We start from the raw sequence: 15,000 nt of genomic DNA, 5'->3' as shown, positions 1-15,000 counted from the left end.
TTGAATAACTTTGGCAGTTCAGATGGCGGCACATATCATCAGAATTTGAATTCTCAAAACGCTGTCCTGTACTGTATCCATTCCACGTGTTTACCAACATTTACATTAACTATTCTACTTTTACAGTATAATCTCAGTGGAAATGAGTCTGTTTGCTTTTGGTAATTTATTTCAACCCTATAATAACCGTATTCTTTCATGAGTCATAACACCACTCTCTTTCTATCTATCTATTTATTCTATCTATTCTCCCCTCTTTTCTTTCATTCCATCATTCCTCTTCCATGCCCTATTCTTATCCTCCTCCTTTTGTCTCCATTCCCTCCTCTCCCTCTCCTCTGGTTCCTGTCCCCCTATCCATCCCTCCGTTCGTCCATGCGTCCGTCCCCGGCCAGTGTGACCCAGCTGCTGGAGCGCATTGCCGAGGTGGTGGAGCAGAACCACCTGTTCACGTCGGACCGGCCCAGTCTGGGCGAGGAGCTGGAGTCGCTGCAGCAGCACCTGGAGAGCCTCAGCTCGGCCCGCAGCCCTCTGGAGAGCCAGTTCAACACCAGCCACGGTGAGCCCCGCACCTGCGGCACGGAGACGCTCGATTCACTCACTCACTCACTCACTCACTCACTCACTCACTCACTCACTCACTCACTCACTCACTCACTCACTCACTCACTCACTCACACACTCACTCACTCACTCACTCACTCACTCACTCACTCACTCACTCACTCACTCACTCACTCACTCACTCACAGCTCACATAGGTGCCATGAATTGGTCACTTATGTAGCTGTAGCTTTCATGCACTTCTCTGTGGGCTACATCCGCAATGACAGAATTTTCTGTAGACATGACTGTATGAGTCAAGGACAGCTCAGCGCAGTGTTGTCATTTTGGTGCAGTTAATAGACACTTCTATTCAGAGAGACTCAGAATACAAAATACAAATTGGGTATACAATTTAACAGTGCATGTTCTACTGAGGAATGGTAGGGTTTCTGTGGGGTCTTAACAAATCTAAAAAAATCTAAAATGTAATAATGTGAATTGTAGGCCTTATAAAGTCTTAAATACATTAAAATATTATACTTTATGCTTAGGTAGGTCTTAATTATGTTAACTAAAAGTGATTTAAAAAGTAGCTTGTATAGAAGTTCAGAGAAAATTTTTTTACTCTGTTACGGTAATAATCCTGATTTTCCTTTATATTTTTGCCAGTATGGGCATGAAGTGAGCCCTTCATTTTTAATTCATTGCTGTCTTAAAACGGTCTTAATTTTTATTTTATTTTCTCCATTAGCCTAGTCATAGAAGCACAAGGAGAAATGTTCCTAGTTCTTGGATCATACCTGTACATATGTAAGCTGTCTCCTGCCTAACAGACCAGACTGTGCCCAGAGCCATATTTGCACTTCATTTACAGAAGGACCGCTAGCCTTGGTTATGCCCTCAGTGCCATAACACTATTTCTTTGTGCTAACATATCTCAAAGGGTAGGGTAGAGGACGTCAGCCTCTCTTAGCCTCAGACTGACTTACAGTGCTACTCTCTCAGGGTCGCTGGTGCCTGATTCAAGGGATGGCATTTCCTGTGTCAACAGCAAATAGCTTAACACAGCCAGTTTTAACCCTAGCATTCGGTAGATTGCCCCAGACTAAAATGTTCCATAATCCAAAAATATGCTAACTCCAATAAAGGTTTGAAGGTTTGTGTCTCTTCCTTCCACTACAATATGATAATAGATTTGACAAAATATGCAGTTTGACTTGGATTGCTACTTAACACTGCAAAAAAAGATATCTGGAGGATATCTACAATGCCGTTATCTAAAATCTTTACGTCTTGAAGGTTGAGATCATACAGTTTGAAATATCCTCAGATTTTCGGTTATCAAAGGATTTATGAACTGCAGACGTTTGATGTTGATGCCCGACTGATAGAAGGTTTAGAATGCTTCTGACCACTGCCGAGATGAGAAAGTCTTGCACTGCAGTGGAGTGAAAACGTGTGTATGTCTCTGCGGCCTCTTAGGTTTCACTGTGGGCAGTGTGCTGAGGAACCAGTCGGTGTTCTACCAGTTCCTGGTGCGGAACCTCTCTCTAACCAATGACACGGCGAACCTTCTGCTCTCCTCACCTGTCAATCTCAAAGAGGTCAGTCTCTTCCAGGACATCTCAAGGAAAAGCCTTACATATAGATTCTCATCCTGATTACAATTTTTTCAGGTGAAACGAGTCCAGTTTGGGGCAAGCTGATAACTTTTTGTATTTTTAAGAAGACTTTACTTTTTCATTAGGTCATTTGTTATTGATACAATACTGCTCTCAATGCTGACCATTGTTGTTATTAGTGGATATAACACCTTATAATGAAAAGAAAAATGAATGCCTAATTCCTTTGTTTTCTTCTCTTTCTCTGCTGTTGCTTTTGTCTCTCTGAGTCTCACGTTGACAATCATGCTTCGGTTTCCCTTCAGGTGTACAACCTGATCTTTGGCTCCTACGCTAAGATGGGCAGTGGAGACGGAGGGCTGGCCGAGGGGCTGAGTGCGGCTCATAGCCCTGGGGAGAAGGTCCTGCAGCTGGAGGTGAGAGCTCTGACTGCAGCCATTGAGGAATGATGGCAGTGGTTTACTGGAGAGATAGTACAAAGTTTATTGTACTAGTCATTTTCATAGAAAGTCCCTCCTTATCTCGTTCACTCTCATTCAAATGAAATGCAAAAATGATAACTGTAAGACAAAACCGTCTTACAGTTATCCCGAATCGTCCCATCGTTCCCATAGTCCAGCTCTCCGGAGTTCTTTAATGACAAAAGCATCATCTCTACGGACATGTAGTTATAAATTAATCGTCTAAAGAAGCTGGCAAAACATTTCCAGTGTGCAGATAAAAACATCACCTCTGCCATCTCTGCCATCGCCTCTCGCCACAGAAGCAGTTGCTGGGCGGGTGGCGTAGCCTGGAGGGCGGCCTGATCCACAAGGCCCTGCAGGACCCCAGCAAAGCAGCCAATCGGCAGGCTCTCCTCCGGCTCCTCTCCCAGGCCCTGGGCCTCGCCGGTGGGGGTGTGGGCCAGAAGTTTGACCCTCAGGGACTCAAGGAGATGGAGGTACACTATGTCCTCCAAAACTCATTCAGTATTTGTAGTCCGTTTGTCAACATTCAAAATGTAATTTAGGTTCTCTTGTCACATTCCTTATTTGTGTTTCTTATTATAGTCTGTTTTGACTAGAAGCCATGAAGGTTATTTTCCGAAGTGTGAAGGGGGAGATGTATCTTCTCTGTTGTATTATCTTGGTGTTTATTTTTAATCTGCTCATTTCGGTTGTTTTGTTTATCGCTTTGCCGGCTGTGTCTCCTGAGCTTTGATGCTGATTATTCCTCTGGCCCCTTAGGGGATCCTGTTGACTGGCGCAGTGCTCGAGGTGCTCACTTGCGGAGAGGGCGGGAACAGTGAGCTCGGCAAAATCCTATTGGTTCCCGAGAAACAACAGGCCCTGCTCCAGGCCTATCGCGTGGCCGTGTGCGGTGGAGGGGCGGGCCAACGAGCGGAGCGATTCGACGAGATGAGCCAGGAACTGAAAGAGCAGATCGACACGCAGAGCATAATTGAGAAGGTAGTGCAACAAGACGAGTGGAGAAAGAGATGAAATTAAAGGGAGCCATTTCTTTTCCATTTTTCTTTTCGCACATCCCCAGAAGGGAGCGGCCTCATTTTGTCATCAGTGACTTAGCTGTCGACTCATAATCTCCCGTCCTCCGACTCATTTAACATTTCTCCTCCACTTTGCTCTGATCGTTCCCAATACTCCTCTCCACTTTTCTCCTGTCTCTTCCCCCCAACACACAGTTTTGTCATTTCACCACCATTCCTTCCCTCGCCCTTAGCATGCGCTCTCTCTCTCTCTCTCTCTCTCTCTCTCTCTCTCTCTCTATCCCTCTCTTTCTCTGAAATTTAAATGTAAATATAGTTTATTGCCATGACACATGATACAAATGATTGTATCATCAAAGCATCTACCAGAACAGTTAAACATCCCACATTCTCTCTCTCTCTCTCTCTCTCTCTCTCTCTCTCTCTATCTCCCTCTTGGGGTGTGGTTGGAGGAAGCTGGTCAATGATATTGAGGGTTTTTTAAAGTATGGAGGGTGGGAGGGCTGCTGTGTGATGATGGGCAAGTAATTTGTAAGTAGTGTGCTGAGCTATGGTCTGTATGGTTTTAGTTTGAGGCTGTAACACGTGTGGATGGTTTGTTTTGTAGTATTTAAGCATCTACTATTGTTTTAATAAAGGAGTGTTAAGCCTCTCGCCGTCTCTCTCTCTTTATTTCTCTATTTCTCTCTCTTCCTCTCTCCATCCCTCTCTCTCCCTCTCTCTTTCTCTGTCCCACCTCCCCTCCCACCCCTCAGTTACGTCTGGAGCAGGCGAACGTGTCCGGCCTGCTCTCCCAGTCCCACCTGGGGGCTCTGCTGAAGGACCTGGCCGACGTGGAGCGGCTCCTGAGGGACGTGGACCTGCTGTCCGGCCTGGCTCGCCTGCTCCCCAAGGGGGCCTGCGCCGGGCATCAGGCCTCCCTGGCCGCCAACGCCTCCGGAGGGTCCAGCTGGAACACCAATAGCAGCAGCACCACAACCAGCAGCACCACCACCACCACCTGGGGCCCCAACACCACCGACTCCCTAGCGGGTGGAGGAGCAGAGGGAGGAGGAGGAGGCGGAGGAGGAGGAGGAGGAGGAGGAGAGGGAACTCCTGGGAAAGAGGAGGAGAACCCGCGCTCACAGTTTTCAGCATTCGTTCAGCTGTGGGCTGGCCTGCAGCCTATCCTCTGTGGGAACAACAGGTGTGTGATAATGCACGGAGGTGATGCTGTTTATGTCTGTGTGTATGTGTTTGCGTGTGTGCGTGTGTGCGTGTGTGTTTGCGTTAGTGTGTGTGTATGTGTATGTGTTTGCGTGTGCGTGTGTGTGTGTTTGCGTTAGTGTACGTGTGTGTATGTAAGGGAGAGAGAGAAATGTCAAGATCCATTTGTGTTCAGTGTAACCTCTTAATGCCGCAACACAAACTAAAGTGAAACTAAATTCTATTAGCTGCCCCATGAGTCTGAGCTCCTCTAAGATCGGTTCTTTCTTAGCCCATGTGACACCTTCCCACCGTCCACACTGAGATCTTATCCTAGAATACTCAGATATCTTCTGTTGAATACCTTTCTTTTCGTTTATTTCCCTTTTGCCCTCAGAATAATCGAACCCGAGGCACTAAAGCAGGGCAACATGAGCTCCCTGGGCTTCACAAGCAAAGAACAGCGCAATCTTGGCCTTCTGGTGCATCTTATGACTACGAATCCCAAGATCCTCTACTCTCCTATTGGTTCCCAAGTGGACAAGGTCATTCAGAAGGCAAGTCCATTGGCCAGCCTAGTCATGATATCACCATGTTTGTCAATGGCATTTATCTGTACTGCACCGTAATCCTTAGTTTGTTGATTCATCACCTATACATAAAAGGAGCATTTATGAGCATCTATCTTTCTCAAAGTGATTGCAAGGTCTAAATTATCCACATTCACTCTGGCACCTTTTCAGGAAGTGTAAAGCTTTGGCATGTGTAAAATAACCTATTGATCGATACGCCCAACACCACATAAAAACTCACTCTCATAATATGCTGGCTGACTTTCATATCACAAGCAAGAGGCTGAGTGTAGGTTTTTGCTTGGGAAGTACCCATTGAAGTCTAATAATGTTGTATCTTGTAGGCCAATGAGACGTTTGCGTTTGTTGGGAATGTGACCCACTATGCCCGTGTGTGGCTGAACATCTCAGCTGATCTCAGGACCTTTCTGGAGGAAGGCAAACTACACAATCACCTGGCCTGGCTTCAACAGGTACATCAGCAGTAGACCTCAACAGCTCTCAGTCTAGTCTACGTTTCACACTAGAAAAGCATATCACAAAATGATGAGTCACACCTCAGATGAAGCATTGTAACCACATAATCTCGCTTGAGGTCAGAGGTGTAAAAGTCAAGCTTCAGAAAAGTAAAAGTCATACCATGTTCTGGGTCTACCTGTGCACTTAACACCAGTGATTTTCCTACCTAGCTCATCGACCTGGCTGAGGTTGATATTTGAACTCTGACCTTCAGACCTTGTCTGAAACGGGCTAACGATGAAAACAAGGGCAGATTCTCACAAGAAGCTTCTGTGCCACTCTGGGCCTGAATTGAGTCACCCCACAAGCGGATAAGCAGCTCGTGGGCAGTACCAGTGTACCAATGTAGGCCATATGCTAATGTGGATAAACTAATGGTCATTTCTGTGTATGTGATCTGCTATGGGAAAGGACAGATAGAGAAATGCAGCCATTTTAAACAGTGTAGATATTGTGAAATCCAGCAGACCATTTAAAAATCGATTTCTCTAAATACAGCGTTTAGACTTGGCTTGTTAATGTTGTGAATAGTGGGTCTGTATTGTAATGTGAACAGTGGGTCTGTATTGCCAATCTGAGGTATTTGGTGAGAGCTCACAACATTTAAGACAAGAGTCAATAGTGTTCTCTTCTGCTGCAGGCACAGCTGCACCTCAGCTTCTACAAAATGTCAAAGGTTCAGAAATTGGACGCCCTGTTGTGGTTCATCTTATTAGAAAATCTAAAAGGTTGACTCAAATGTGGTCTTTACACCGTGTGTGTGTGTGTGTGTGTGTGTGTGTGTGTGTGTGTGTGTGTGTGTGTGTGTGTGTGTTTGTGTGTTGGTTCTTTGCAGTTCACCTCGGACCTGCGGCAGCACCCGGAGCTGCTGAACGCGTCGGACAGTGAGCTGCTGCACAGCCTGCTGGAGGGCAACTTCAGCCTGCCCAACACCACCACCCTGCTGGAGCAACTGGACACCATCGACAACGCCGCCTGCGGATGGACACATTTCATGTCCAAGGTCCGAGTCTAATCATAGGGTGCAATAATAAGTCATGAATTATTATTTCACAACAGTATATATGTTTGACAGTAAAAAATAGTATGTTTACATATATGTTAGTATAGGTAACGTTATGTAGAAGCTGAAGAGGGGAGTCACATCTTCATGTAATATGTAAAGACTGTGTACTTTACCAAAGCCTCTTTCTCTCTCTCTGTCTCTCCCTCTCTCGCTCTCCCTCCCTGTCATGGATACAACAAAGGTGTGAGACCCCCGAAAACAACCCCTGAGTTCCTACAATGGAAACGGGCCTGTAGGTTAAATTTGTGCCCGTTCTTGTCTGTGTATTATTGTTCCAGGTCAGCGTGGATATCTTCAAAGGCTTTCCTGATGAAGAGAGCATTGTGAACTACACCCTGAACCAGGCCTACCATGACAATGTGTCAGTCTTTGCTAGTAAGTGACCCTTGGCTGACGGTCTGCCCACTCACTGTTAACTGCTAGCGATCTGCCAGACCTGTTAGGAATCACTTTCTGCATTCAATTAAGTCACTTTCACTGCAGTTATAGTGCATTCACTTCCAGATTAATGGAAAATACAAGGATATGGCCTGGAAATAGCAGTGGCCCTTAATCTGAACAATCCACTCAGAACGTTTTTTTTTTACCATCATCAAAAAAGATTAAAAACACACTCTACATGCTTTTTGACCCTGGGTCGTCTGGCAGCATTGTTGTCTCATGCAAGATGTATGGTGCCGTAACTCCACGAGTGTCAGATAGCATTAACATAACAAACTGTGCTTAAGGAGAAGTTGCTCATAATACAGAGGAGCGCAGTGGAAGCAAGCCTTTGATTTATTTCCCCTCTGGGGGTTCACCTGTCATGAGACTAAAACAGTTGGAGCGTTATGCTCGTATTGTGTCGTTGAATGGAGAAATAAAATCGATCCCTGAATGAATCAAGGCATTGTAAAGCTCAGTCAGAAATCATTCTGCTCCCCATCTCACTTTCTTTCTATCTCTCTCTCTCTCTCTCTCTCTCTCTTTATTTCTCTCTCTCTCCCTCTCTCTCACATTATCTGTTTATTCCTCTATATCTGCCAGGTGTGATTTTTCAGACCAACAAGGATGGCTCTCTTCCTCCGCACGTCATGTACAAGATCAGACAGAACTCGAGCTTCACCGAGAAGACCAATGAGATCCGCCGAGCGTACTGGCGGCCCGGGCCCAACACGGGCGGAAAGTTCTACTTCCTCTACGGCTTCGTGTGGATCCAGGGTAGGCCGACAGGCTGGTTTATACCAGTTGACAACTTAATGAAAATGCGAGCTCTGAAATTTCCTTAGCTCATCCATTCGCAGTAATAACAAAATATAAATCTCTTTCTGGACGACGTGCGAGGGAAATTCTAATAAAAAAATAAACATTGAGGTATTTATTACCGAGGATTTAGCATTCACAGCCATGCTTTATTTAAGCTGATATATGCAAAGTTGAGTTGAGTTAAAGCGCCATTTGTTAGCGCTGTAGAACTCGCCGTTGGCCTCGGATGAACTCCGAGTTGTTTCTGCAATATTTGCAAAGCACGGAGCAAAACTCTAGACAAAGCAGTACATCTTCCAGGCAGCAGCAGGGCCACAGGGGGCCCTTGCCTTGTCATGCCGGAGCCTTTTTTTTTGAGCTTCATGTTTTATTAAAGTAAACCCCATTCTGCTTAACCTGCTTATCCTAAACCCCCAACACCTGGCCCGCTGATGACGGCAATGATGGGTGGTGTGGAGTAAGCAGTCTCGCGTCATTTTTTATTCACGAGATGCAGTCATGCCAAGCCAAAAACGAGGGGAAAAAAGTTAAAAGGCATATCCTTAGCATGATGAGGTGGGGCTTTGCCTCCAGACAGTTTTTATTACAAGGCGCATACTAATTTTACCGTCTCAGGTATTTATCATGCTTTGAAAGTGTTCGGACAGAAGCTGGACCCAAGACAAGGAAAATAGTCTTCTAATCTCTCTCTGGTCTCGGTCTCTCTCTCTCTCTCTTTATCTTTCTCTCTCTTTCACATGCTCTTCCTCTCTTTCCCTATCTCTCTCTGTCTAGATATGATGGAAAGAGCCATCATCAACGCCTTTGTGGGCCATGACGTGGTGGAGCCAGGGAACTACGTGCAGATGTTCCCTTATCCCTGCTACACGCGCGATGAGTAAGACACAAGGACTCCGTGTTCCATGCACCTCACTTCCTCCGCCTCGGAATGATTTGATTTCAGAGAGCGAGTGGAGGGGCTAACCTTGTATTCTTCTTCTTCTCGCACGCTCCTCTGTTTTGTCCCCCCCCCCCCCCCAACCCTCCACAGTTTCCTGTTTGTGATCGAGCACATGATGCCGCTGTGCATGGTCATCTCCTGGGTGTACTCAGTGGCCATGATGATCCAGCACATCGTGGCCGAGAAGGAGCACCGGCTCAAAGAGGTGAGCTGTGTCCGTCTCCGACACTCAGTCTTCGTTTTCTCAAACACTCCTCTCTCTCTTTCTCTCTCTCTCTCTCTCTCTGTCTCTCTCTCTCCCTCTCTCTCTCTATCTTTCTGTCCTTTATCTCACTCTTCAAAGCTCTTCATTCAAATGCGTTGCGCGCTCTCCCCATCGTTTTCTCTCATTCAGAATCTCTTATTCCTCACCCAGGCATTTGGAGGGTTCTGTATTCATCGATGTGATGTGGAGTTACCGGAATCTTCCACAAGCACCACATTCTCGTGAATGTGTGTAGGTATTTCTAGCTATTCCCCTGTAACTCTTCATCCTCCTACTTTTGTCCTGCAGGTGATGAAGATGATGGGCCTGAACAACGCTGTGCACTGGGTGGCCTGGTTCATCACAGGCTTTGTCCAGCTCTCCATCTCCGTGACAGCACTGACCGCCATCCTGAAGTACGGCCGCGTCCTGCTGCACAGTGACCCCTTCATCATATGGCTGTTCCTCACCATCTACGCCGTCGCCACCATCATGTTCTGGTACAACCCCACCTCTGCTATGTCCCTCTACATAGACACACTTCCCATCCAATCTCAGTGGCACTTCGTCAGAAACCTGTATGATGCCCAGTCAACGAATCAGCTCATGCATACATGCAGAATGATAGATCCAGTACAATAACTCCATGGTAGATTTATTTTTTCATTTGTTATCAGCCTCCAAAAATTGATTAAAGATGAGTCAAAGACATTCACATGCTGTGATTTTTATTTAATTTTTTTGTCAGACAAAATACAAGCTATCTTATTAACTTCTGTTGCTCTTGTCAGCAAGTTCAGTTCCAACATCTGACCAGCAGGAGGGGAATTGCCTCCTTGGGTTTGACAGATGTTCTAGGCTGAAAGGAGAAGATGGTCCTGATGGTCCTAGTGGTTGTGTCTGGCTGTGTCTAAGTACTGCTGGGTTGTTTCGTCTGTGTGGTCCTCAGTTTCCTGGTGTCGGTCATCTACTCTAAGGCCAAGCTGGCGTCGGCCTGCGGAGGCATCATCTACTTCCTGAGCTACGTGCCTTACATGTACGTGGCCATCCGAGAGGAGGTGGCCCATGACAAGATCACAGCCTTCGAGAAGTGCATTGCGGTATGCTGTGCTGTCTCTTAATGTGTGTGTGTATGTGTCTTTCTGTGTGTGTCTGTGTGTGTGTCTGTGTAATAGACTCACAGTATGGCGATTTCAAACACATTGTACCCAACATGATAATGCCCAGCTGAATGCAGACCTCAGTCACTCAGGCAGTCGCTGTGCTACTTTTGGTTATGGTTATTGTATGTAGCTGAAGCTTAAGCGACACTTATTCATAAAGACACGCTTGCATATTTGCCTCTAACCTCTGCAATATATCTTTCAGATGTACGAAGACGTACTTCAACACTAATTTTTGTATTCTTCTTTACCCAGAATTCTTTTGTCGCACCAGTAGCCATGTGTTTCTCTCTGTTGGGTTTTGACTGTGATTTTGCCTGTCAGAATTGTTCAAAACGTTTTCCATATGTGACGATCCTCTACCTGTCGTCTCTGCAGTCCCTGATGTCCACCACTGCGTTCGGTCTGGGCTCCAAGTACTTCGCCCTGTACGAGGTGGCTGGGGTGGGCATCCAGTGGCGCACCATCAACCAGTCGCCAGTAGAGGGCGACGACTTCAACCTGCTGCTGTCCATGGTCATGCTCATCATCGACGCCACCGTGTACGGCGTGCTGACCTGGTACATCGAGGCCGTGCATCCCGGTAAGCCCGCCGCAGCACAGGAGCACTTGCACGTCCATGTACGCAAATCGTGCACTCAGCATTCTGAGCGGGCAGCCGAGTGTGTTGGCCTCGTTACTACAACGCGCTCACGCTCTGACCTTGCTGCCTTCTGTTCTTGGAAGGACAATAGAAAGGAGAAGGTGTGTGTGTGGGGGTGGGGAGGGGGGGTTGGGGGGGCGGGTCAATTGATTCAACATTTAGTTGGGCAGTGAATGGCCATTCAGGAAATATGCAATGTCTTTATTTTCACCTCTGCCATTGTGTTTCTGTATTGTGAAGGAAAGAAAAAGATGCCATGGCACTGAGTCAGCCAGTTCTGTGTTTTGTCTGCCTTAACCCACTGAGATCTGGCTTTGATGTATAAGTTTACCTGCTGCCTTCCACCTTTTGTACATTGAATTTGTACATCTGTGTCTCTCTACTAGCCAGTAGCCATGTGAGGTAAAAGACATAGGAAAAGCTCTGATGCAACAAAACGCTTGTCGATATGATGAAATCATTCCGCAAGTCATGTTATGACCAATATATCCTTAACACTGTGCGTGGTTTGTTCCAAGGCTGCTTTCATGACTGCTGCTTGTTTGCTGTGGCTTCCTGTGCCGTACTGTGCTGGCCAGTGTGTGTGTGTTGTATGGCCTGTTTCTCCTGGCTCACTCTGCTGGAGTCTAGTTCCCTTCAGCTCTCAAAGCCTTCACTCTTCCTTACTGCCACGCTCTTAGTCATCAGGAGGCTGAGGTTTTGTTCCGTCGCCATAGCAACTCCCTTCCTTTTCCCATTATGTGAGGTCTGACTGTGTTTTCAATGATTAAGGTTCTCTCTAGCTTTCTCTCTCTCTCTCTCTCTCTCTCTCTCTCTCTCTCTCTCTCTCTCTGTCTCTCTCTCTTTTCTCTCTCTCCTCTCCCATTCTTTCACTCTCTTTCTCCCTCTCTTTTTCTACTTGCTCAGTTTAATGCAGAACATCCTTACAGTGATTAGCAGTGAGAGAGGGTTTCGCGACCTTGCAGCTCAAGTGTCTTTGATGTGCCTGCTGCCTAGGCTGTCCCATTAGTGTCACCCCTGCTTCAGTCTTCAAAATGATTTAGCATTTGTTGCAACTAAGTTTATGCCAGTGCCTACTCACTGTGTGAGCTGCCGCCATTTACCGTCTCTAGATAGCACTGCAGCATATTTAGTATACCACTTTGATGTGTACATTTTGGGAAATTTCTCTGTAGGTGTGTGTGTGTATGTGTGTGTGTGTGTGTGTGTGTGTGTGTGTGTGTGTGTGTGTGTGTGTGTGTGTGTGTGTGTGTGTGTGTGTGTGTGAAATGAACCTTTTTGATGAAGGTTTCTCCTTGTCCCTCTGCCGTTGCCTTCCCCATCAGGTATGTATGGGCTCCCGAGGCCGTGGTACTTCCCCCTGCAGAAGTCCTACTGGCTGGGCAGCGGGCGTGTGGAGACCTGGGAGTGGCCCTGGGGCGGTGCGGCCATGCTGAGCGTGATGGAGGAGGACCAAGCGTGTGCCCTGGAGCACCGCCGCTCAGGTCAGTTGATCCATCTCAAAGCTCTGCTCTGTAGTCAGTTATTCGGTACATACACAGAAAAGATGGCAAATTCTTTGTGTGAGTTATTAGTTACGTTGGTTATAGCCACAACATCTGCAACCACAATATTTTAGGATTGAATCTTTGTTTGCTTCTTTTTTATATATGCTGGCACCCCATCCCAGTGAGCTAGATGTTGCCCTGTATGGAACATGAAAGATAAAATAATAATAATACATGTATTATTAATAATAATAATAATAATAATAATAATAATAATAATAATAACTAGATGTACCGCATAGCGGTACAAAATATGACCGCCGCTCAGTCCTGTACATCCGTTCCGCGAAAATAAATCACACTTCAATTTGTCTCCATATTTTACTCCATCCCCCACTCTTGAAACTTTTGTGTATGCTTGTTTGGCATGCCTGAGTGTGTGTGTGCGGCTGCACAGAAAGTAGCCTACTGGTGCTGAAAAGGTGAATAGATTGTAGAATAGCCAAAGAAGATGTAGCATTGTTATAAAACCTTTAAAATCTCTAAACAATCACAAGTAGGGCAGTTCAACACAGTTCATCCATTGCAACTGGATTGATGAAAGGTCACTTACACCTGTAGGCTACATTGTATTTGGGAAAAGCAAAAGGTATCAGCATAATGTTATTTATTTATTTATTTATTTATAAACAAAAGCATCTCTGTCAGTTCCATGCGTTTTCAACAGCTATCAAAAACAAAGGTCATTTTTGGATGGATGGATTTTTTGTGAATGTTTCTTCTTCTACATAAGATTTTAGTCATCTTTAGTTCATGTAATACTTTATTGTCAATGCACAAATTAAGTAACAGTAGTCTGAAACGTTATTGTTAATGCACAAATTAAGTAACAGTAGTCTGAAACGAAATGCTGTTTTACATCTAACCAGTGGTGCAAATAACTGACATGTCCAAATGGGCCTTGATGAAATGCGTCGCTAGACTGTTCATACACATTTTAACGGGCCAAAGTTGAAGAGCTGTTCTCCGTTATTGTTCGTGCAAATATAGGCTGATTCATGTTCCCTTGCATTGTGTAACTGAGGTCCATGGCTAGTCTGGCTTTCACCAGACTAAGCTCAATCTTTTAAGAAATCAAAAAATAAATAGCGGGCAGATCAGGCTGGGTTCACCCAGCCTAGTCCATAGGCACCCGATATTGTTTAATTTTCCGATTGAGATATCCACGCTCTGGCTATTCTAAATGCAAAAATGCATCAGGGAGTTATGACAAAACTGTAACTAACAAACTAGATCCTAATAGAAAGCTGTTAACTTCCCTAAGCTACAGGTAGGCTTATAAGGTAGGCCTATTTACAACATAAATTGTCAATAGGCTATGCTGGCGACACAAATAAAATCTCCTTTGGAAACCAATGGCTTACGCATTACAGTATCAAGCGGACTGAAACTGCCATATCGTGGCGAAAAGTTGTAATAAAATTCACGCAGCTCCATGAGTCAAGGAAAGCGCGAATGAAGTAGCCACTTCTAAATGGGACCCACTCCACTGTAGCTTAAGGTGTGTTGCTAAAGCAGCCATAATGAAATGAAGGTGTCATTGGATACTTCACACACACATGCTTTTTAATTTCACAGACTACAACTACCAAGCTGGAATCAAAGCACATCGATTCCCCTTTCACAACCTGCACGCACTTAAAACAAAATAAACAGGCGTCTCAGTCTCACGCATGTATAGGCAAAACTGTATCAGACCGGTGTAACGTTGGTAAATCTTCCATTGCACAGAATGATTTTTGTAGCACGTGCAACAAATGATAGTCGAAAGATACAATTACAGTGCTGCTATCAATTTGCTTGGTATAACCGCATTTATAGTTTTCTATAAATGCAATCAATCAAATTGGCCTCCATCACTCAACCAACGCTAACGGTAACATTACCTAGGTCCTTATTGATATTATAAGATTAACGTGCAGTAAAAACCAAGCATGTCCGATAAACATCCTCAGATTTATTTCGGCTTCAAGAAGAAATGGAAATTACATTTCATGTGAACATCATCCTATCCTTATTAGACGTTCTCTGCAGTAAACTACACTCCTTGTATGAAGCGTCCATTGTTTTTTCCAACCCACTTTTAACTTCCAACAAAATTACGTCTCACTGCAACGACGCGCCATCTAGTGGACAAACTACTACTTATCGCCAATACTGGAAATGCAGCCATGATGATGATGATGAATATTTATTTTGGCTTTCTTTTAATCCTACTGAAT

General features: G+C 45.2%; 1 protein-coding gene across 2 annotated transcripts in view; it reads left to right on the top strand.

Moving 5' to 3' along the window:
* The window catches only part of abca2 (ATP-binding cassette, sub-family A (ABC1), member 2), an 85,139-nt gene that overhangs the window by 47,081 nt on the left and 23,058 nt on the right, over nt 1-15,000 (top strand). For both annotated transcript variants that reach the window (XM_076270686.1, XM_076270685.1), the window contains exons 4-20: nt 396-559; nt 2,029-2,150; nt 2,474-2,584; nt 2,932-3,108; nt 3,395-3,616; nt 4,410-4,840; nt 5,237-5,396; nt 5,756-5,884; nt 6,766-6,933; nt 7,275-7,371; nt 8,023-8,196; nt 9,016-9,118; nt 9,272-9,386; nt 9,735-9,925; nt 10,375-10,525; nt 10,967-11,171; nt 12,557-12,715. In XM_076270686.1, coding sequence (XP_076126801.1) covers nt 396-559; nt 2,029-2,150; nt 2,474-2,584; nt 2,932-3,108; nt 3,395-3,616; nt 4,410-4,840; nt 5,237-5,396; nt 5,756-5,884; nt 6,766-6,933; nt 7,275-7,371; nt 8,023-8,196; nt 9,016-9,118; nt 9,272-9,386; nt 9,735-9,925; nt 10,375-10,525; nt 10,967-11,171; nt 12,557-12,715 — 2,879 coding nt within the window. The remainder of the gene's footprint in view (nt 1-395; nt 560-2,028; nt 2,151-2,473; nt 2,585-2,931; nt 3,109-3,394; nt 3,617-4,409; nt 4,841-5,236; nt 5,397-5,755; nt 5,885-6,765; nt 6,934-7,274; nt 7,372-8,022; nt 8,197-9,015; nt 9,119-9,271; nt 9,387-9,734; nt 9,926-10,374; nt 10,526-10,966; nt 11,172-12,556; nt 12,716-15,000) is intronic.

Source organism: Alosa pseudoharengus, unplaced genomic scaffold, assembly GCF_046254945.1.
Source record: "Alosa pseudoharengus isolate Yale_2024_CS ecotype anadromous, Long Island Sound unplaced genomic scaffold, YU_APseudo_1.1 YU_APseudo_1.1_scf_6, whole genome shotgun sequence".
In the NCBI taxonomy this organism is placed as follows: domain Eukaryota; kingdom Metazoa; phylum Chordata; class Actinopteri; order Clupeiformes; family Clupeidae; genus Alosa; species Alosa pseudoharengus.
This window is presented reverse-complemented; position numbering and strand designations above follow the sequence as displayed.